Source organism: Gnatocerus cornutus, chromosome 4 (genome assembly GCF_029298725.1).
Source record: "Gnatocerus cornutus isolate USDA-ARS CGAHR chromosome 4, icGnaCorn1.1, whole genome shotgun sequence".
Lineage (NCBI taxonomy): Eukaryota > Metazoa > Arthropoda > Insecta > Coleoptera > Tenebrionidae > Gnatocerus > Gnatocerus cornutus.
The window spans coordinates 5,480,016-5,503,759 of record NC_142236.1 but is presented as its reverse complement, the minus strand read 5'-3'; the positions used below and the strand labels follow the sequence as shown (position 1 = coordinate 5,503,759).

At 30.5% G+C, this 23,744-nt stretch overlaps 1 protein-coding gene across 1 annotated transcript in view; it reads right to left on the bottom strand.

Moving 5' to 3' along the window:
- The window catches only part of SIFaR (SIFamide receptor), a 140,127-nt gene that overhangs the window by 48,754 nt on the left and 67,629 nt on the right, over positions 1-23,744 (bottom strand). The window contains exon 2 of the mRNA XM_088034081.1: positions 5,817-5,916. Coding sequence (XP_087890207.1) covers positions 5,817-5,916 — 100 coding nt within the window. The remainder of the gene's footprint in view (positions 1-5,816; positions 5,917-23,744) is intronic.

The following is a 23,744-nucleotide window of genomic DNA, read 5'->3' as shown; positions in this document are numbered from 1 at the left end:
TTTGTTGAGCAACGCGTCTGGGGTTTATATTAAAAGAGGACTGATATATGGTTGTAATACGGGAACTTCCTGACCTTTCCGATGTCAGTGGAAGAATTATTGGGCAAGGAAGACGATTTTACGATTCGGGAGATGATTTTAACTTGTTGCTGGGAAAGTGGGAAAAAATGTTTGATGGGAGTTGTTTGGGAGGAATATTGAGTTTGGATGGAAGATTAATCTTGTTTTAAAAGTAGTTTGTGGAGTAGACAGGAATCATAATAAACTTAAATGTTAAATGTAAAAATTATTCTATTTAAAGACAAATGAGGCTTTAATGTTAATATTTGGTACTTAATTGTAGGTATGAAAGATGACAAAATACCGCCTCAAAAATTAATATAGTGAAGTGAATTGCAAAAATTTTAACTTTAACCTTAACAATCAATCAAAAGAGCAGCTTGAGATCTATCAACTGGCAAAAATCTCAGTTCAGTAAGTCAAATAGTTTATGAGTGACGGTCAAAAAACCAAAAATTAAAAATTTTTTATCGTCCTCAATAAAATCAACCATCGAATTTTGGATATCTGAACAAATAAGTAGTCAAGTGAAATTTCAAAAAAAACTCTGAGTACCTGCATATGATTAAAGTAACACAAAAGCAAAATCTTAATTTTTTTTTTCGAATTTGCCGCTTTAATAGGTCCTTAGAGTACTCAATTTGGAGTCGTTTATAGGTATCTATAAAAGAACTCAAAGTAGGAAATTTTGTTTTTTAAGAATTGGCAGAACTAATTATCTGGCTGTCACCTGTTTCCTGTCAAATTCTTGGTCAATTTGGTTTTTACGATTTGTGTTTAATAAATTGCTGCGTGAATAAAAATGTATGAATTTAATTGAACTCTCCTTTGCGGCCAACAATAATTGTACCTAAATATAATAGATATGAATACTGGCTGTGAGGTTAGGTTACGTTATGTCAAAATTCAGTGACAGTGAAACTCAATAAATGTCAAATTTTAAATTAAATTTGAAAATCAAGTGGCAAGTCGTGGTTACAAAACCATTACCAATCGTGTAACAAGAAAACTCTTAGAATTCTAAAATTTAATTTTATTATTAAAAAAGGGGTGCAAATTCGAAAAAATAGTATAAAGGACTTGTTTTATAATGGCATTGGTGCACTCGTCCCATACAAAACTCGCCTACGGCTCGTTTTGTACACCGGGACCTCGTGCACCAAATTAGCCATTATAAAACACGTTCTTTAATATACTATATTTTATTGCTTTATTATTTTCAAGGGTCTTTTAAGATGAGATTTTTTAATAAAGTAAAATCTCTTTAATTCAAACTTTTAGTAGGAGCTCATACTATGTCTAATTTGTTTCTAATCTCCTTAATTCAAGCAATCGCTAATCTGGACGTATTTTTTTACTTCGAATTACGGATTTAAGAGTGATGTAAAAATCGGAAGTTTTTGGTTTTAGTTACCCTATTCGTAACTTTGTTATTTTTCAAGCGATTTTAGTAATTTTTATGATCTCTGAACCACATTTAACTAAATTTTAATAGGTGTCAAACAGACATGGTTTATTCTCCTCGCTTGTATTAAAACGTGATCAAAAAGTAGTTTAGAGAATAAAATAACAAAGTTACGAGTGTTCCAGTATTTAACAAAATAAAAATAAATATAAAAATAAAAAACCAAATTTAAGGGACAGAAATAATTTCGAAAATACATACAGGTGGATACCCGAATAGAGTGCAAAAATTCTCACCGAGAAAAAATTATTAAAGTTTTTTACACAAATCAAAAATCGAAAATAGAGTTGTTAAATGTAGTGCCATAAGTGTTGAAACGTGTAATACAAGGGGTTTTTAGTTTTTTACCACATTCGAATTTTAATTTTTTTGCAGAATTATTATTTACAGCGGTGTCTGATTTTGGGGTGAAAATTTTTGCATCCTGTATGTAATGATAATAATATATGTGTAATAAACTAATTTACCCATATATAGGATAAAATACACATAACATAACAAGCCTAAAGAGAGTAAAATGCAACACAAAATACAAATTCGGCGTGTAACTTTACAAAACTTTTTTTCAATAAAAAATTTAAAAATTATTTTGTCAAGTTTTAAGAACCTTTTTTATTTACATACACCAATATTAACTTATAATTAACTTATAGTAATAACTAATATCTGCCCAATATAAAAAATTAATTATTTAAAAAGCTAAAAAAGTGTTATTATTATTAAAGTCTTATAACCAGTTTTTACAAAAAAAATTCTTTCAATAAAAGTGCAGCGATAAATTTAATCCCAAAATATTAACCTTATTATTAGGTAATTATTATTATCGAATTCAAACAAAAACTAAAATCCATGCACTAAAACTTTTTAATTTGGGACTAATAAGTATTTAACACAAAATAACACCAGCTTTTCAATGTAATTTTGGTTAATTAATTAAAATTACACATTCGCCAGTTTTCTCGAAACTGTCGTAATTTCTCCAGAAATTTCTACACCAAAATTAACAATTAATTAAACAACACTAACTCTGAATTGTGTCACACGATATATCATCTAACTCAAAATGTCTCAGTTACTGTCTACCACACAACTCGCTCACAACTTAGATCTCTAATTAACCCAACCAGAAAGTTCTCCAACACAAAACTTCGTTCAATTCGTTTTTGTGGATGACTACATATCTCGGTTAATCAAAACAAAATTCAAACCTCTCCTAAACTTACGGGCGTCATCTTTGAAACTCCTATTTTAAGAAAAATAAACGTCATGTCTGCCAATCCATTTCTTCTAATCTCGACGCGAAAAAAAAACATTTCACTTCGGTTCGCACTCGATAAGAATGTTATGGCATTAAAGAGAAATCCGTCCACTTCAAAAACTATTTCGTTTGAACAACCTTCTTGAGTCTGTACATTTCATTTTTGTGGAAAATTTTGTCGTAAAATCGTTTTATGACAAGGCAGACAATGCACCTGTTTATGTCTTGCACGAAAAATTATGAATTTTATTATTTCTTGAGGAAGTTTCTTTTTATGGTACTAGAGTTTGTGTTTTGATGAGAAATAGGTTAATGTGATGGAGCATAAAGAAAATGTGGCCTGGTTTGGATTTTTCGAGAATTGGACAGAATGGGAGAATGCGAAAATTGGAGACATTTTGTTTGTTTTTTTTTAACGTAATATCAGCAGTGCAACAAGTTTTACAGTCAAGTTTAAAAAACTACTAGCCCCTTTAGAACACAACACGTTTTTAATGCTTTTAGCCTGGTTTTCAAAGTAACTTTTGAAAAGTTAAATTTTTTAAAGAAATTGCCCGGTTTTTCGAGGTCACCCTTTTTTAAATTAGTCAAAATTTTAAGAAATATATCTTGTTTTACCAAACGTGAATACGGTTTCGGCCAAAAAAAGTTACCATTTAAAAACACTTAAAATTCGTCTTTTTTTTCGCCGTTTTTCTGTCAGGCCACTTCAGCAAAAAAAATGAATACAGTTTCGGCCAAACAAATTTACCTTTTTAAAGCAAATATTTTAAGGATTTTGCCTGTTTTAATTTTTTTTAGGCCTTTCCAAAACACTTTGTTTTTAAGCCCTTGTTTTTAAAGTATAAGTAGTATAGATAGAACGAGCAAATAAAAAAGCTGGCTATAATTTAATAGAAATGTGGGAATGCAATTGGACTAAATCTAAGGAATATAAAAAAGAAATAAATAAATAAGAAATGAAATGTTTTTTAAGCATATTACTCTTGTTTTTAAAGTATAAGTAGTAAGTAGCCCCCTAGTGATCACAGCTACTTTTTTAAGAAAAACTCCCCGATTTCCAAGGGTGAACAGAAAATCATAAAAAAATCGTGAAAACACCCCCGTTTTTAAGGAAACCACCCTGATTTTCAAGGGTTAACAAAAAAGCAGAAAAAATCGAGAAAACACTCCCGTTTTTAAAGCCAGCATAAACCAATTTTTGAAACTTGATGGCAAATATATATATATATTTCATTTTTTTCCCTTAACTTTCATTTTTGTTGCATTAGTCCGGTACCTCAGAAGCATAAGGGTTTATATCTCCATAAATTATAATTTCAAGAAAATTGACAAAACAGGTTTTCTAAAAATTCACGGTGGTGTTATTATTTTCTTTTCAAATATGCAATTTATAAGCGAATTGCGAGTTATTGATGAGTATTTATTTCAAATCGTGCGTAATTGTCGTAACCTTTGATCCAAAAATAATTTTTTAGGCATATTTTTACACTTGTTTCCTTAGGCTTTTAAGAAAAATTAGATTATCTGGGCCCAAGTTCCGCTTAGTAACAGAAAGTTTCAAAAAAAATAACAATGTTTTTACAAAAAAAGGTAATACGTTATTAGAAATAGTGGCTAACAAAGATATATTAAAATTAATAGAAATTCAGCAACTTCTATGGACTTACCTTAAAAAAAATCCACAAATTTTGTTCTTGTAAAACAAAAAATGTCGAAATTAAAGTTTTTTTTGTAATTTTTTTTAAACAAAAATTTCTACAAATTATTCTTTTCACTCTAAATTTTTGTAAATTGGCACTGTAAATAAAATAGTCAAGAGTGATAATCTCCACAAATTTTGTTAAAATCACATAAAAAAAAGAAATTACAGGATCTTAAAAAAAATGGTGCCATTTTTTTGGTTTAAAACAAAAATTTCTAAAAATTCAATTTTTTGATCTAAATTTTTGTAAATTAGTGATATTACTAAAACAAACAAAAGAAACAACATGCATAAATTTCGTTCCTGTCGCACTAAAAATAACGAAATTACAGTGTTGAAAAAAATTGACATTTTCACAGATGTCCAAATAAAAATTTCTAGATATTCTCTTTTTTGGTCTAAATTTTTCTAAATCGGTACTCTTAATAAGACAGTCAAGCCAAATTCCACAAATTTGGTCATAGTGCCATTAAAAATAAAGAACTACAGGTCGTTAAAATTGTTTGGTCACATTTTTCTTTGGTCAAAAACAAAAATTTTTCTTTGCTTCCCGAAATCAAAATTTCTAAAAATTCTCTTTTTTGGTCTAATTTTTTCTAAGTCGAGGCTCTTAATAATGCAATCGAGAGTGACAATCTTCACAAATGTCGTTAAAATCGCATAAAAAATAAAGAAATTACAGGATCTTAAAAAAATTGGTGGCATTTTTTGGTCTTACAACGAACAGGAAAAAGTCTTTTAAAAAGGTAAATTTGTTTGGTCGAAACTGTATTCATTTTTGTGCTGAAGTGGCCCAACAGAAAAACGGGGAAAAAAGACGAATTTTAAGTGTTTATAAATGATAACTTTTCTTGGCTAAAACCGTATTCACGTTTAAAAAAAATAGAATATATTTTTTTAAATTTTGACTTTTTTAAAAAAAGGTGACTTCGAAAAACCGAGCAATTTCTTTAAAAAATTAAACTTTTCAAAAGTTACTTTGAAAACCAGGCTAAAAGCATTAAAAACGTGTTAACTTAAGTTAATAAGCTTAAGAAATTGGAGTAATCAATAAAAGTACGATTAACAATAATACAGAATTAAATATTGATTTTACGATAAGGTGTGACTAAAAAAATAGGTTAAGGCGAGTGTCACCAATTAGCAAAACAAATTTATTGGAGATTTCATTGCTAATAAAATGAAATAGATCTATTTACTTTGCATAGAATATAATAAAGCAGTGTAGTAAGTAGTACCTCAGCTATACAACCAGTAAAACAAATAAGAGACACGTGAAATGAGAGAGACCAGAGCAGACAATTTATTATTATTATTTTAGTACTTACCTATCTAATGATACTGCGATGAGACTGTACACTGATGCAGCGACTGAAACACCCTGTATATATGGGACGGTTTTGCACATCCACCATCCGAGTACCCATGCTGCAAAAAAGAACAATCTTCATTTTCCATTATTTGTCCGACAAAGTTTTGTCACCAGTGTAAAAAACAAATTTAGAGTAATATCAGTAAGTTTAGATATCAGACATTTTGGCTGTTAAAAAAAGATTCTTGGATATCCCAAATCAGTAACTTCATATTTTTTTATTTCTTTAAAAATTCGTACAAATGTAATGTGGGAAGTACTGACCTTAAAGATGACTTCGCTGATTTCATTCCTTCAAAATCACGCATTTAAGGGTGGTTTAAAAATTTAAAAAAGTTTGTTCTCCCTGTTTTTTTTTTAATTTTATAACCGAATTCATTTGTTTTAAGAGCGTTTGGTAAAGAAAAAACTCTTTAGACTAATTTTTAGGAAATTTTGATAGACTCATTATACAGGCTGAGCTAAAAAATTATAGTTTTGAAAGTTTGGTTCAGAATTGTTGTCTCTATAAGCCTTTTCTCTCTGGGGCGCGAGTTCTAGAACACCTGTATTTCTGCAAATTTTAAAGTTAAATCAAAAAATATGACTCTACGCCTGTCATATAAGGCACCCTCTGAATGATTGATAAACATGTACACATGTCATGTAAATCCTGTAAATTTTCATTTGTAGTTGGCTTTGAGCAAAAAATCATCTCATAGCAGTAAAAGATTTTTGTTTTTGTTATATAGTAAAAGTTTATATTGCTAATACTGGAGGTTAAATTACTAATAATTGTTTAGTATGAAATGTAAGTTAATTTATTAAGAAAAATTTGCTGATTGAATTGGTCGTTGTCAAACAAGAACTGTCACATTTCTCAGTTAGTAGGAGCATAGGTAATTAACTAGTTTTTTATTTTTAGTGCAGATTAACAAGTATTTTATTATAAATTGATGTTTTTTATTATAATATTTTGAAAGTAGTAAAAACTTGACGGTTGATTGTGGAGCCATCTATTAATCTATTTATCGTCTCCACTGCAGGTATCTAATTTATGCCTTTCAAATCCTGCTGATATATATTTAAAATTGCAGTAATATGCCATTGATAAATTGAAATATCGTAATCAGATGATTAATATAGGATATAAAAATAAACTTAAAATAATAGTTTTCTATAATTTAATTATTGTACTACAATAGGTACACAATAGTTAGTGACAACAAAATGCGTTTCATTATAATTTTCTTTGTTTGTCTATTTATCATCGGTAAGTTATTTCAAACAGTAACTACATTTTTTATTTTTCATTTTTGTCTTTCATCAACTTATTATTACACAATAGCATTTATTTTGATACAGGGTGTTTTTGAAATGTATGTAAAAACAAACGGTTCTGCGCTATTCCAGTAGAAGTATGAAGTATGAAAAAACAATTTTTAAATCAAAAACTGATAAGGTAAAATTGACCACAATCCACGTACTCTCTACACCACTGGCAAAAAATGGACCTAGAACAACTTGTTTCCTAAGCAACCAGCAACTGGATTTCTTGTTCGCTTTTAAATCATTGGTGCCCAAATAAATTTTATTGAATTTTTTGTGTAATGTACTAAAACTTTTTTCTTTGAATAGGCCCAATTTGTGACAAGAAATTATCACACGCTTTTTGAAAATGCACTTCAAAAACACCTTGTATATTGCCCGTTTTCGTAAAAACCCTATTTATAAAGTTAGAAATTAAATATTTTATGCTTTTATTATTTAACCAAATATTTTTCTAGATGAATTGATGCCTATCTATACGCAGTGTTCACTGAGTAAGTTATTGATAAAATTACATCAGGTATTGTGTGACTTTAAATTTGGTTTGGAAGCCGATGTGAGTTGCCAGTCTTGATAATCTGTGTACCTACTGAGTTTCTACTTAAATATATTTATTTGACAAATTTAAATTTGAAAATTGCGTTGACCAACGACATCTCTAAATTAAAATTAGAAGTATTTGCTATTTTTTTAATTTTTTTTTACAGTCAAAGATAAAGCCAAGGGACTATCCAATACTGCAACAAAAATGTACTGTGAGTACCATCGTTAATACATTTTCTTTCATAATTCACATAAAATCGTTTAATTTTTACATTTTTTTAATATTTTTAGTAAAGCACAAGGCTAAAGGAATGGTGAAGGGTCTAACAGGTAAAAAAGGTGAGTTCGAAATAGACTAATTTCCTTCAAATTAGAGGTGGCTTTACATATTTGCACGTAGCTCTTATGTCTAGAATCAGTTGGAGTCAGAGAGTATAATATAAATATACAGGGTCTGTCAACACTAGTGTCCCGGCCCAAAATCGCTATTATTTATAAAGCTATATTTTTTTTTATTTTTTTCTACATGTAGAGGAAGTGGAGCGCTTCAAATTGGCGTAGTTAGTTTTATAATTTAGTGCTAACCATATGTGATTTAAACGCCAAAAACTACATTTTTCAAAAATCAAAATTAAGAAGTCGGTGACAAACTTAACCTATAAGTTTGTTTTATCGCCAAAGGCATGAAAATTATATAAAAATGTGAGTTAAAATATTATATCCTATTAAGAGTTAGTTATAACAATTTGCGGTTCAGAAGCAATGATCATAAATCTTACAAGAAGAACATCAGAATGGTTGGGCCGGTTCCAATACTAATGACAGTCCAGACCATCGAAAAGTTTTGAATAAAAACGCTAATAACCAAGTGGCAAAAATATCTTTATCACTGTTCACTTTAGTTTAACAATAATTGTGGTAGAAAAATGTGGCTTCTACAGTGCTAAATTGTTCAAATTTAGATTATTTTGGGTTAGATTATTTTACTCTTGTCAGCTAAACCTAAAGTTTTAAAAAGTGTTTTCTGTATGATGAAGGTGAATTTGATTATCCAATAGAGTACATTTGATCAGTTTTCGTAATAACTACAGGTAACTTTTTCATTATTTTGTTTATAATTTATCTACAGCGGTGTCTGATATTGGGGTTAAAATCTGCACTTTATTCGGGTACATTTTGTATTGTTAGTTGCATTTATGATTCGTTAGAGTCGTAAAGCTATATGAATCACACTGTATTTGACATTAAAAAGTATACGTCATTTTTCCTGCAGAGAATTTACTGATTTACTAAAGAGCAATTTTAGAAATCAGCAGGATTGCAAAGGGATAAATTAAATACCTGTAATGGATACATGTCAATTTTGATTAATAGATGGCTCCACAAATAAAATGATAAAAACATAAAGATATATATATAAGGAAATACCTGGTAATCTGCACTGAAAATAACAATAGAAGTTTACAGCTGATACGTTTACAATTGTGGCAGTTTTTGATTGTTATTCCGCAGGAATTTCATAAGTTTAAAGAAACAGCGTTTTGTAACTCGCTTTGCTGAACAACCAATCACAGAGCCACACTTGAAATTTTGCGTCTACAAAAATTCTCTGCAGGAAAAATAAGGTTTATATAATAGTTATTTACAGTCGCGTGTGGTAACTTACATTTTACAGCGCGAAATCAGTTTGAAGCACGACGGCGTAGCCGGAGTGCTTTAATGATTGAGCGCTGTAAAATGGTTAACGCACAAGAGTTGTATTAAACTTTTTGGCTGAAAAATTTTAATTTAAATAATTGGGTTTTTCAAAATTCATGAGAACTGTCACATCTGACATTTGTAAATTTCATCATCTGTCAATTCTGTCAATTTTGTAGTTGGTGCACAAAAAGTACACAAGATGGCGCTGTATAAAAAGAGTTTTAATATGACTTTAAAAATTGAAATATTGACTTAATTGAGATAATAATTTAGGTAGATTCCACTTTGGTGATCAATCTTCATTATGGTAAAGTGATTTTAATTTATAAACGCATCTGAAGAGCAGACGATTTGGGCAATTTTTACCGCACGGCGTGTGTAAACGTCCAGGGCGCTTGTAAATCAAGTGTTTCCGAAGATGTCAATTGAATATTAATTTGACGTTTACAATTCATGAGGCCAAAAACAATTTTACAAGTTTACTTTTGGATTTGTTACGTTTCCTCGCTCATATTTTTTAGATGACGAAAAAATTTTGACATATAATAAGTTAAGTTTTTTTTTTTCAGGCATGTTCGGATAAAGAAAATGAAAAGACAATCGTTGGAAGTTATTGAAAACGTCTATTATTTAACAAAACATGCATTTTGTGTTCAAATTTGTGTCCGATTTATATTGTTTTAGTATTATCAAATTATATGTATTTTATAATAAATTCTAACGCTGAATAAAATCTGCCTCTTTCTTTTGAGTAGGAAATTTTCCAGTCAATAAAATTTTACTCCCATTGTTAAAAGGTGGTACGGAGTCATTTTTCTGGCACGAACCTTATTATTATTTCTCAAAGTCCGAAGGATCGAGGGAAATTAGAAAGCAAAGGCCTAAAAAGTCTTCTCTCCCTGTTTTTTTTATATACAGTATGTTCTCGAATTGAGTTTACAAGAGGGAAAAAAAGTTTATTTCCATTTTATAAAAAAATGACAAAGAAGTAACATTTTTGCTTATTTCAAAACAGATAAATCTGCAATTAAAATTTCAAAATTATTAGTTTGTACTCTTAAAATTAATTTTTTCATATTTTTATTTATTAAATTTTGTAATCGTATTTAAATATTGGCAGGCTGTAGATTCACAATATCAAATATTGTGGTTTAAAAATTAAAGGAAAATTTACCCAATAATGTGTAAGTATTAAAAAATTGCATGAGAAATGCAGTTGCATCCTTAACATTAATTGAGGAAATTTGAACCAGTGTTAAAGAATTACGAGTTAGAATTAAACTATGTGCTGAAACAGGTAATGGGTCAATTAAATAATAGAAATTGGTTTGAGTTAAGGGAATAACTTTCATTCCTTTTACATTTTTGCAAAATTAAAAATAAAAAAGTTTTTCGTTATTTTTTGTTTTTTTCGATTTTAAGAACATAGCTTGATATATATTAAAGTCTTAATTAAAGATTTATTTATTTTAAATTAAGCAAAAAATATTATTCCTTTGTCATTTTTTTGTAAAATGAAAAATAACGTTTGTTTTTCTCTTGTGAACTCAATTCAGGAACATACTGTATATATTTTGTTTACTATTTAATGCAGATTTCATGCAGGTGAAAATATGCTGCTGGTGTACGTAGAAAAGCCTCAGAATATAAATATCATTATTTCCAATAGTTGAATAAAAATTGCTAACCTAAAACCAATAAAACATCTTTATTTTTGACATTTACATGACTTTTGTTTTCGTCTTGACTAAATGTTTAGCTCAGCTCTTAAACTAGTAGTAAAAAAGTAAAATTTGTATGTTATGAGCATACTATTCTTATAGTTAGAATTACTTCTAAGTCTGTATAATAGATTTTTTTAGTGTTTTATTAATTAATAAAATAAGCATTATTGTAACAGAATATTTAGTCAGGGAGGACTTAAAGAACATTGCATACCAAACCAATGAAAATGATTTTTTTAAACGCAGGGAGAAAAGAAACTAAAGTAAACAACTTCGAAAAACAGGAAAAAGAAGAAGAAAAAGTGATGAAGAATTAAAATATGAGAGACAGAAAGACTATGAAGACAGAAAAAAATTGGCAGCACAAAGAAAACTAAGAAAATACCGAAAGAAATTGATGATGAAGAATACCGAATTAAAAAAACTAAAAAAAAATACTGCAAAAACTACAAAAAAAGATTACAGCGTGTAAAAAATGACAAAGGCTTTAAACCTATTTCGATGACTCCTAATAACACTAAAAATTCTCAAAAAGTTTAGCTCTTCTTCTAAAGGTTCAAAATCACAAATAAGTGTGCATATAGTTATAATTTGCATACGTAGTCTCGACGAAGCAGAAACAACTACGTTGTCAGAAAACAAGTCAAATGTTACAATTATTATCAATGTTAAATGAAAAATTTAGTTGATTATGTACCAAGTTAAGTGGCTAAACTGCATTTTTTCAACAGCTTTTTTTTGTAGGCATCAAATGTAAAATGCCGCTCTGTCGTTTACTAAAAAGCTTGATTTGGTTGTTGAGCCAGCTATTAATCAAAATTGACATATATCCACTACTAACACCTATCTAACTTATTTTTTTAAAACCTTGCTGATTTATAAAATTGTTCCTTTGTAAATTGGCAAATCTGCCGAAAAAATAGCGTATAATAATGTAGTAACATACTTAATTCATTCTTTGTGTTAATTTTTTACTTATTAGGAGAACAACTGTAGTGGAATCTTTCTGAGGGTTTCTATAAAAGATTATAACATCCAGGTGCTCTAGAAAACAGAAGACTTTAATCTATAGCCATAATTTTCATTTACCTCAAATAGTAAACAATTTGACAAAATCAAACTTTGGTAGTTGGCGTATCATTTATTAGTAGAGTTAACGTAACCAAAAGACAGAACATTTTCATTAGTTGCTGAGAGAAAATAGAATTTTTTATGAATAAAGTGAATGCTAGTCTTTCCTTCAGTTTTTTTACACGTGACTTCGTGCACCTGTAAAAACGTATATCGACGACAGTTTAAAAAAAGAAAGATCAGGCAGTGTTTAATCTCACACATCTTTCTAAAAATTAAAAAAAAATTATACCAAAAGTGATTGAATTCCAAGTGAAATACATAAAATGTTATTTGTTGCTAAAGAAATTTTGGAAAAAGATTTATAGTAGTGTTTATTAGTCATAGAAAAAATTGTGTATACAACACTTAAACACAACACAGCACCAAAACACTCGTACGTCTATCAGTTTAAAAAAAACTAAATTCTGACAAAAATAAATCCTAAATCTGATGTGTCCACCCCCAAAATCGTCTTTACCTTTAAAGATAAAATTTTGAAAATTTGCACACGCTCATAGTTTACAAAGCTTTAGAAGCTTTGTTTTTTATCACGGTTTGATTGGCGTCGCGACGTCTAAAAGGCATAATAATTTTTAGTGATTTTTCAGTTTTTGCGGAAATACTCGCGAATTTAATTTTTTTTCAACATAACTGTGATACAAATGTTTGAGTTATTAATGTAAATATACTGCAAATTGTGTTTAAAGTTTGCGAAAAAAACGCTTTTTTGTCTGTTTTCAAACTACGTTTACACCAAACTGTCACATAATTCGAATGAAGGTCAATTTAGATCAACTCGAGCATCTTGCACTTTTTGAACAGCAAAAATCAACAAAGCGACAATTTTACCAAGTAAGACTTTTGTTACAATCTGAAACTAACTAATGGATAGATGACATTTGTGACAGAAGATGTTGACAGTGTAAACGTAGTTCCCAATTTTGACGTTTTGAAATTGGAAACTAACTTGATAAAACAACATTTTTTTCTCAAATTTTGAATACAATCTGCATTAAATCTAAAATGCCAAATGAGATATTTTTAACACATTTTAACAGTTTTAACAATTTTAACACATCTTCAGAGTAACAATTACTAAAGAATTTATTGGCATTCAATGTTTTATTCGAGACATTTGGAGGACTTAGGGTAGCCATCAAACGAGCCTGGCTAAAAATGTAGCTTTATAGAATATGATTTGAAAAGATATGCTTATAATGTAGGAGTAATTAACAAGATTATTTTCTACCTATTCATTTATTAGTTATTAATTGTTAGTTTTATGACGTGAAATATCAATTAAAAGTTAATCTTTAAAAAACCATTAAAAATTATTGAAAATCTTTCTATAGTACAGGTATTTAATTTATTATGCATGCATAATAATCACGAATTTGGAAAACTAATCTCTCCAAAAAACACAATTAACGGCTTATGGAAATAATCGTCTCTTTGTTTTTTCATTATACAAAACTGATAAATATCAGTGCAATCGATTTTACACAAATTAGTCGGTTTTCTATTCACCACCAAAAATGAACACCTGTAAAATACTTCTTATAGTTTTCATTGTTGTAGTTGTCGTTGGTAAGCCCTTTACACCTACAAAAACGCAAATTTGACAAAAAAATTTTCAGCGATCATTGGATATGCAATTTACGCAATTTTCTATAAAGGAAAAGGTGATGGAGAAGGAAATGGAGAATCAATAGATAATGGAGGCGAAAACGGCGGCGAAGAGGGACCTGATGAAGGCGATGGTGGAGGTGGAGACGATGAAGGGGAAGGTGAAGAAGGCGATCACGAAGGAGGGGAAGATGGAGGTGACGGAGGCGATGAAGGCGGTGAAGGAGGTGAGGAAGGCGGTGAAGGAGGTGAGGAAGGCGGTGAAGGAGGTGAGGAAGGCGGTGAAGGAGGTGATGACGGTGGTGAAGACGGCGGTGAAGGAGGTGAACATGGAAATGAAGGAGAGGACGAAGGCGGTGAAGGAGGTGAACATGGAAATGGAGAGGACGAAGGCGGTGAAGGAGGTGAACATGGAAATGAAGGAGAAGACGAAGGCGGTGAAGAAGACCACGAAGATGGTGAAGGCGGAGGTGAGGAAGAAGACAACGAAGGCGGTGAAGGAGACGATGAAAACAACGAAGGTGGTGAAGAAGGAGGCGACAACGGAGGTGAAGATGAAGAAGACCACAATGGAGGTGAAGGCGGAGGTAAAGGAGACTCCGAAGAAAATGAAGGAGACCACGAAGGTGGAGATGAAGAAGGAAGTCACCAAGATGGCAACCAAGGAAGTGAAGCGGGAAGCAACGACAATAACCACGAAAGCGGAGGTACAGATCACTACGACAGCCAGCCAGACGAGTCGCACCATATTGGTCATGACTCAGATGAAGATTATGGGCCCAAGACATTTGAAGACGGAGACAAAGCAACTGCGGAAAAAAATAACTGGGACTCCAAAGATAGTTTAGACAAAGAATATTGGAAGCAGGATAACACCGAAACTGATGATTATCGTAGTTCCGGATATTCAGACGAAGGTAAGTTTAATGTACGCTGAATTTATTACAGCATCATATGAGGAAAATTTCAGGTGGTTGTGGAAGATTTTGCTCGAAGTCTCATTGCAAGCTGGAACTATAGGAGATCAAATTCAACTGTTGTACAGCTCATAATTATATAAGACTTCATAAATAAAATTGTTAAGAAGTATGATTAAAGTTTACATTGCACAACCCAAACGTTATCAAAATTTATGATCATGATTTCAATAAACTTAACTTTCAAATTTTCTAATCGGATTAAATTATTTACCAAGAGTCTATAAAAATTACCAAATAATCCAAACCAAAGTCTGTTTTCTCGTAGACGTCGACAGCTAAAAATGTTTAAGTTCAGTGTCGGATTTATTTTCCTTTCTACTTTCGCAGGCAAGTAGTTCCTTCAATTGATCATTAAAATTAAACATTAGATTAGGAATTTTTTATTGTACATCTCTTGGAGCAAACGCTTGTAAACAAGAGGCCATCAATGAAGAAAAAAGATTTGAAAACTTAAAGGCTGATAAAGTTGAAACTTCCGACTATGACATTACTCAAGACGAATGTGAAGCCGAAGAAGAGCACCAAGATGAGGACGAAAGTGACAGTGATGACGATAAAGATGGAGATGAAGAAGACAACAGTTGCAAAGATGACGAGGATGAAGATGAGGATGACGTATATGATGAGGAAATACATGAACAAGAAGAACAAAACGAAGACAAAGTTGAAGCAAAGGTAGAAGAAGAATTTGCAAGTACCGACAAAGTGGAAGACAACATCGACAACAACACATTTGAAGAAAAGATTGAAGCGACTGCCCCTAATAGTATTCTAACTAGAATAGACGCATCCGCAAAGTCCAACTTATACGAAACCTTACATCGAAGATTCATAGAAATAGAAGCAAAAGATTCTTTGCTTAAAGAGCGTCTTAAAAATCGGAAGAAAACAGAAGACGAAGTCAAGAAAAGCAGTGAAGACAGAATAATTAGAAGCGATGAATTAGCCAATCTCCGTCGATACAATAGAAATAAACACACCAAAAAGGAAAATGATTGTGAGTCTGATATTTCTTAATATTTTTTAATCACAAAAGATTACAGATGAGTGCTTCAGTAGATTTTGCCCAAAAACCAACGGCCACTTCTACGACTACGACAGACAAAGACGGTTTGCGGCTGACGAAGCCCGAAAAGTCAGTCAGAAAGAATATTGAACTCTGTTAACGAACTTCAAGCACTGATTAAAAGATTAGTATAATAGGCGATTAAACAATCTTTTATCGCGATTTTGTGATAAACCTAATTAATTTCAAATAAAGGCGCGGGATAAAAATAATCTCAATATTTATTTCCGTTTTTACAACTCCATTCACGCAAAATCCAGGTCACCGAAATGAGATCCAATCATTTTATTATGAGTCTAATCTGGCCCAGAACCGGATATAGGAAATAAGGAGGGAATATCGAAGGGGAAAGTGCGCTATTAAAAGTGTTTGGTAAAAGATCTCCTCCTATTAATATGTGAAAATATCTTTTCGACCTCTTAAATTTTAAAGCAAACTCTTTTGTTGCACAATGGCATTTGCGCTAGCAGTGCGGAAAAGCTGCAGTAGTGCGGTAAAAATTCACTGGACGCTCAGGAATATTTAAAAGAAAAGCAACATAGATTGTACACCAAAGTATAACATAACACAAGTTGTTTTGTTATTTAAATTGTATTTCGTCGTCTAAGCGGCAACTTCCGCAATCTCAATTTTTACAAAGTCAAGCGGGAGCGCAAACAAACTGATTTTTTGGCAGTGTAAATAATTTTGCTCAATGATTACTTGGTATTAAATCTTAGCTTAAGATTAAATCTATTCAAAAATATGAAAAATAATTTCCACCAGTAAGATTCCCGTGAAAAATTCATCTGAGAAAAAGTAGAAACAAAATATTTTCACAACTGAGATAGCGGATGTTGCCGCTTAGACGACGATTTCCACTTTAAAAATTAAAATAAAAATTACTTATTTTGTGACGTCGAAGAATTGTCAATTGTGTCAAATCAACATATAGCATCATAATTATTATTATAGAAAAATTATGTGCAGTGTTGTCGCGAAAAGCTTACAGTGAAGAGCTTTTTGGCTCTTGTACTAGTTTATTTATGCTTACAAATCACTTCAATTTTCTCTGGTCATCCCTTTTTTCGCTAATTGAAAACCACCCCTTGCAATTATCCCCATCCGACCACCCTGATTAAGCAAATAGTTGGACCTTTCTACTTTTCCCCCCAAAATGACCCAATTCATCACGAATCTGGTGCACAGTGACCCAAATTCCTAGCGGTTATGCGTTTCGTTGCGTTTATGTTCGAATTCCCTTTGTAAGTCCCTTGCTCCAACAAGCAAGCTTTATTATCCTGAAACTTATACCAACACAAAGGAGCACATTTTTGAAATATTTTACGACCTATTCTATTCTTAATCCGAACTTAATTGGTAACGTGACTTTAACCATATTAGATTCGCGAAATGCTCTCATCTTGTCAAGAGGAGCTTTCACTCGTTTCAACAAGCTCTCGACGGAAAAGAAACAGAAATAAATGTTTCAGGAAGGCTTTGAATGTCATGAACGGAGTCGCAAAGGTTAAGAGAGGTGGATTTAGCGGGAGGAAACTTGAGAGTGATTGAAAGTAAATAGGTAGATGGAGAGAATTATTGTTTATGTGGGGGAAGCATGATAATCAGCTTTTTCAATCTTAGCTTGCGTAACCAAAGAATTGGATGATTGGTAATTAAAACACAAAATGAAAAACATTTTCAAAGTAAGAATTTAGACAGACGTCATTTACTTTATTGCCAAAGACACCTAATAAAATGCGTTTGATAACATTACTAAAATACATTTTTCAAACAATATTTATAAGAAACACAGTATAAAAATTATGTACAGTACTCGCGGGAAGAGCTCATAGCACAAGCTCGCTCACATCGTATTTTATTGCCACAAGTCAAGTAAGACTTTAGACTTGTTTATCTATTGTGCTAAATTACAATATTTTAAAACAAAAATAAAAATTTTAGAGTTTTTTTGCGGATTGATCTAAAAATTTTCAGATTTTTCTACTCAATCCTATTTTTTGTCAATTTTGATTATAACACAATAGAGTTTATAATTCTGAGTATAAGTGAGTTAAGTTACAAAATTTTAGAACAAAAATACCAACTTTTTGTTCGAAAGAACAATTTTAATCGTTTTCTATTAAACTCCGCAACATTGCTATAATTTTGATTCTAAAACAGTAAGATTTGGCAGCGTTACTACTTTAGAATTGATTAATTTTAGACCTAAATAACAAAATTTTAGAACAAGAATTAGAATTTTTTTAATTTTTCTTCAGGAATGATCTAAAATTTGCAGATTTATTCTACTAAATTTTAAGTCTTTAGCAGCTTTGATTCTAAAACATTAGAATTTAGAGTGGTTATTACTTCCGATTGGTTAAATAACTGGCAGGTTACCAAATTTTAGAACAAAAATGTAAATTTTTAGAAATTCTCGTTTTCGGATTGTAGAAAAAAATTTCAATCATTTTCTATCAAAATCGGTAACTTTAGTAATTTTGATTCTAAAACGGTGCGATCTAGCGACGTTAATACTTTAGACTTTGATGTCTACTGCGCTAAATTTCAACATTTTAAAACATAAACTAGAATTTTTAAAGTTTTCCTTCACCGAAACGATCTAACAATTTCCAAATTGTTTCGACTTAATTTTGTAGCTTTATCAATTTTGATATTAAAATAGTAGAATTTGGAGGTGTTACTACTTATGACTAGTTCAATGCAAGTGTTAAATTACAAAATTTTAGAACAAAAAGTTAAATTTTTGTTTTTGAAAGAAACAAAATTTAATTTAATTCTGTAACTTTGGAAATTTTGATACTGAATCAGCAAGGTTTGGCAGCGTATCTAATATAAACTTTTTTAGCTACATTTTAGGACAAGAATTAAAGTTTTTAGAATTCTTCATCTGCAGAACGATTTAAAAATTTCCAGATTGTCTCTAGTAATTTTTATAACTCCGACAACTTTAATTCGAAAACAATAAAATTTAGCGACATTACTACTTTAAACTTCTTTATCTACTGGGTTTATTTAAAAATTTTAGAATGCAAATTTTTAAAAAATTTTAATTTCTGTTTGATGAAAAAATTGCACTCGTCTTCTACTATTGAATTTCGTAAATTTAGTAATTTTAATTCTAACGCAGTAAGATTTGGCAGCGTTACTAATCTAAACATGATGACTTTAGACTTCTTTATCTATTGTGCTAAATTATAAAATTTTAGAACTAGAAATAGAATTTTTAGAGTGCTTTTTTTGCGGAACGATCTAAAAATTTTCAGAGTTTCTACTAAATTTTATAACTTCGGCCATAGTGATTCTAAAACAGTAGAATTTAAGGGCGATATTACTTCTGACTAGTTTAATAACTGTGCCAAGTTTTTAAGTTATAGAACAAGAATTCGCATTTTTAGAAATTCTTCGTTTAATTTAGTAATTTAGATTCTAATGCAGTAAAATTTGACAGCGTTATTTTAGAACAAGAAATGCAATTTTTAGAATTTTTCTTTTGTGGAACGATCTAAAAATTACCAGGTTGTTTCTAAACTTTGGCAACTTTGACTCGAAAACAGTAAAATTACTGCTTTAGTAATGTGCTAAATTATAAAATTTTAAGTACAAGAAATAGAATTTTTAGAATGGTTTGCGGATCTAAAAATTTCCAAATTTCTCCACTCAATTTTATGTCTTTGGCAACTCTTAGTAACATTTGGAGGCGAACAACTGTTTAGTTAGAATATTTTAGAACATGAATGCGAATTTTTAGAAATTGTCATTTTCCGATCAAAAAAATTATTTCAATCGTTTCATTAAATGCCGTAATTTGGGTAATTATGATTTTAAAACAGTAAAATTTGGCGACGCTACTACTTTTGACTTGTTTATCTATTCCAAAAAAATAAAAATTTCAAGAACAAGAAATAGAATTTTTAGATTTTTCTACAGAACGCGAAATCTATCTTAAGATTACTTTCGAAGTTCAGTTTAATTTTTCTAGAATTTGTTTATTTTTTTAGATTGTCTGCTAAAATTCTTTATTGTTTTTTTTTTATATTTAAAATACTTTTAAATTTCAAATAATTTCTACTTTAATTTTTATTTTCCCAAATAATTTTTAATGCGCTTGTTAGGTATCTGCATTTTTTGGATTTTCTAGATCTTCTTTGTATTAATTCTAAATTATTGCCTTTGCGTTTTCTTTAGATTGATATTTTTAAATTTGCTTTAGATTGTCTATAATTTCGCTTTTAATTTATTTTTACCTTAAATTAATTAATTAAATTAAATTTGAAAACTCTAGTTCCCATTCGATTTAATTATCTTTTTAGATTGTTTTTACTACTGGGTTCTGCTTTTTTCAAATTCTTATTATGTTCTTTTCAGATCCTCGGTTCTATTTAGATTCGCTTTAAATGATATCTGGTTTTTCCTTTAAATTAATTTCGATTTTTTTGAGATCCTCTTTAAATTTTTTATAATTATTCTTAAATTCCTTTTGGACTTACATTAATTAGTCTCTGATTTTTTTTTCTTTTAAATTAATTTTTTAATTAATATTTTCTATAAACATTTTTGTGAACTGAATTAACTGATTAATGTAATGTTTGAAATGTCATTGCAACACAGCGAAATGTCATTCTAAGTGACATTTTTAATTGATTTAGTACTATGAAACAAAGTCTAGTAGTTACTAAGGCACTAGTCCGTTAAAGAAGCATTTTATGTATTTAAACCAGTCCGCAAAAGTATCAGCTTGTTTGGATCAGGAAAAATAAATAAATATGTCTAATAATAATTTAAAGAAAGTCGTAAATCTCTAAAATTGTGTTAACAGACAAACGTTCATCCAAATTCTAACACAAAATGTCTTTTTTTTTGTACTTGTAAAGTCATAACTTGTAACCACCGAAGATTAATGAAAAATCAATTTCCTTAATCCTGGCGAAATAAGAGGCGCTCCACACCGCGACACCACTAAATAATCGAAATTAAAAGCCACAGCTCAAAATTAACAAAACGCTATAAAACACCCGTCTGAAAATTCCCGAAACCCGGCCTCATAAATTATCCTTTTCCAGGACAAACCGCCACTCTTCAAAATCAACACAACCGCTTCTAAACTTTATAACCCGGCCAGCTTATTGTTAATCCACAAAAAAATCACCACATTCCCTTTAACCCGAATCGAATCTCGGCTATAAATTAATATCGTCCTTAATTAAGTTTCCAACTTTGATCATTATGCACTTAAGCAAAATCACCGATGTCCCAGAAAACTGTTTTGTCGAGAGTGAAAATTGGCTTTTTTGTGACATAACCAGGTCGGGGTCAACCACTTTATAGATACGTTGCAAGCTTCAATCCACCTGATATCTGCTTGTCAACTGGATCAAGGATAAGAGTTTTTGTAAGTGATCGGCGTTAATGGAGCAGAAGTGCATTAAAAGAGCGAAATTCGGAGATGGGGAGTTATCTGATGGGAAAAACCGCTGTTTTGTTGTATCGTAAAAAACATGGAAGGAGGGAATTTTTTGGCAGGAAAGCGGGCGAATATTCATTCCGAGAATTGGACGGAAATGGGGCACTGTTTGGTGACGAGTTTAGATACATCAATGTGTCCTAAATTAGTCTTATAGGAAGGAACATTTTATGAAGCTTGGGAAAACTGAAAAGTTGACAAACTTTGGTTTCAGTGCATTCTGTTCACACAAAACTGTCTTGTTTTCCAGTTTGTAATTCCAATCTAATAATGAGAAAATCTCATAACGAGCAAAACATTTAACGAGCGTAATTTAATATTGATGTGTTGCATACAATTTTCTCCTTCTATTATTTTGAACTAATTTCAATTCAATAGATAGTCAAAAGTTTATTGTAGTATGTAGAGAAGAGAACAATGCGTCTATTTTGGCACGATTGGTCCTTTTCATCAATTTTACAGAGAAGTATGTTAAATTTACAAACCGCACTCGGTTGTCAAGATGGTAAATCTCATTACAGCCCTAGGGCGGTAAGTAACAGTCAAACCAATTTATACTGCTATGTTCCATTGACTCTGGAGACGAAAGAATTGCGCAAATTATTATCGTTTAAGCTATTTCTATTTTTTTTATACAATTATTTTTTAATTATTAATTATTAATAAATTATATAAAAAGCTCTTAGACCCCAATTTATACCTCCAACTTGTAAAATGACCATGCCGCCATAAATGCTTAACAGTAATTTACATCGAGCAACTGGAAGTAGCAATTTACGACTCGACAGCAATGTTTGCCGCCTGGACCGTAAGCAACGGCGGCATTTGCTGGAGAAACGTAAAATTCTTACAGTGCAAGATTTGGCCGATCCACCATTAAAAACTGAATTAAAAATATTCATTTGACTATTTTTGGACAAAGTCACTTGCAATTTTCGAATCTTCTAATAGATCTGACTTTTTTTACCGCACTGCTACAGTTTTTCAGTACAGTCAGTTCAAAAGTAAGGTTACCATAGTCATGTGAACAATCAAAAAATGTACTTTACAATTTAAATTATTATTAAAATTAAATTTAAAAAGCCAAAAATTACTATTCCTTGTTTGTATTTTGAATATGAATATTTATAATACAGAAAGAAGAGCGTAAACTCTGTATTCTGACGCATGTTGACTTGATGTGAATTAAGAATTTTGCTGTAAATATAAAAAAAAAATCGAACTTCGAACGTGCTGACATCCTGATCGGTCAAATATCGGAGTTTGTTTAAATTTGTTTTCAATGCTTCACATAACTATAACAAAAGACTGTAGCACAACGTGAGTTATGTACGTTATGTTATAAGTTATAAGTCATGGCGTGCAGAGCTTAGTGGATTTTGCCAAAAAATTAAGGTATAGTTCTGTTTACTTGTTTTAACTAATCGCTTATTGGATAAACTGAATTTCCATTTAGTTTAATTTGTATTTAGATATGGTAAAATCATATAATAATTTAGGTGTCGATAACTCTAATCCACAATAATTTTAAATCCTTAGATTTTTTTGAGTTAATTTTTAAGTTCACAAATCCGCTTTATCGCTGATTTATTGCTAGATTAGCAATCAATTAAACGGATAAAAACCAATTTTTGTAAAAATGTATGTGTATTTAAGACATCGATATTAATAAATAACATTTTTGGCCTCTTGAATTGTAAACGTCAAATTAACATTCAAATGACATCTTCGTAAACATTATATTTACAAGCGCCGTGGACGTTTACACACGCCGTGCTGTAAAAATTGCCCAAATCGTCTGCTCTTCAGATGCGTGTATAAATTAAAGTCACTTTACCATAATGAAGATTGATCACCCCCCCCCCAAAGTGGAATCTACCTAAATTATTATCTAAATTAAAACAATATTTCTATTTTTAAAGTCATATTAAAACATTTTTATACAGCGCCATCTTGTGTACTTTTTGTGCACTAACTACAGAATTGACAGATGACGAAATTTATAAATGTCAGATGTGACAGTTCTCATAAATTTTGAAAAACCCAATTATTTCAATTACAAATTTTTCGGCCAAAAAGTTTAATACAACTTTTGGTCGTTAACCATTTTACAGCGCTCAACCATTAAAGAACTCCGGCTACGCCGTCGTGCTTTAAACTGATTTCGCGCTGTAAAATATAAGTTACCACACGCGACTATGAATAACTATTTTCGAATTTGCCGCTTTAATAGGTCCATTAGAGTACTCAATTTGGAGTCGTTTATAGGTATCTATAAGAGAACTCAAAGTAGGAAATTTTGATTTTAATAATTGACAGAACTAATTAGACTGGCTGTCACCTGTTTCCTGTCAAG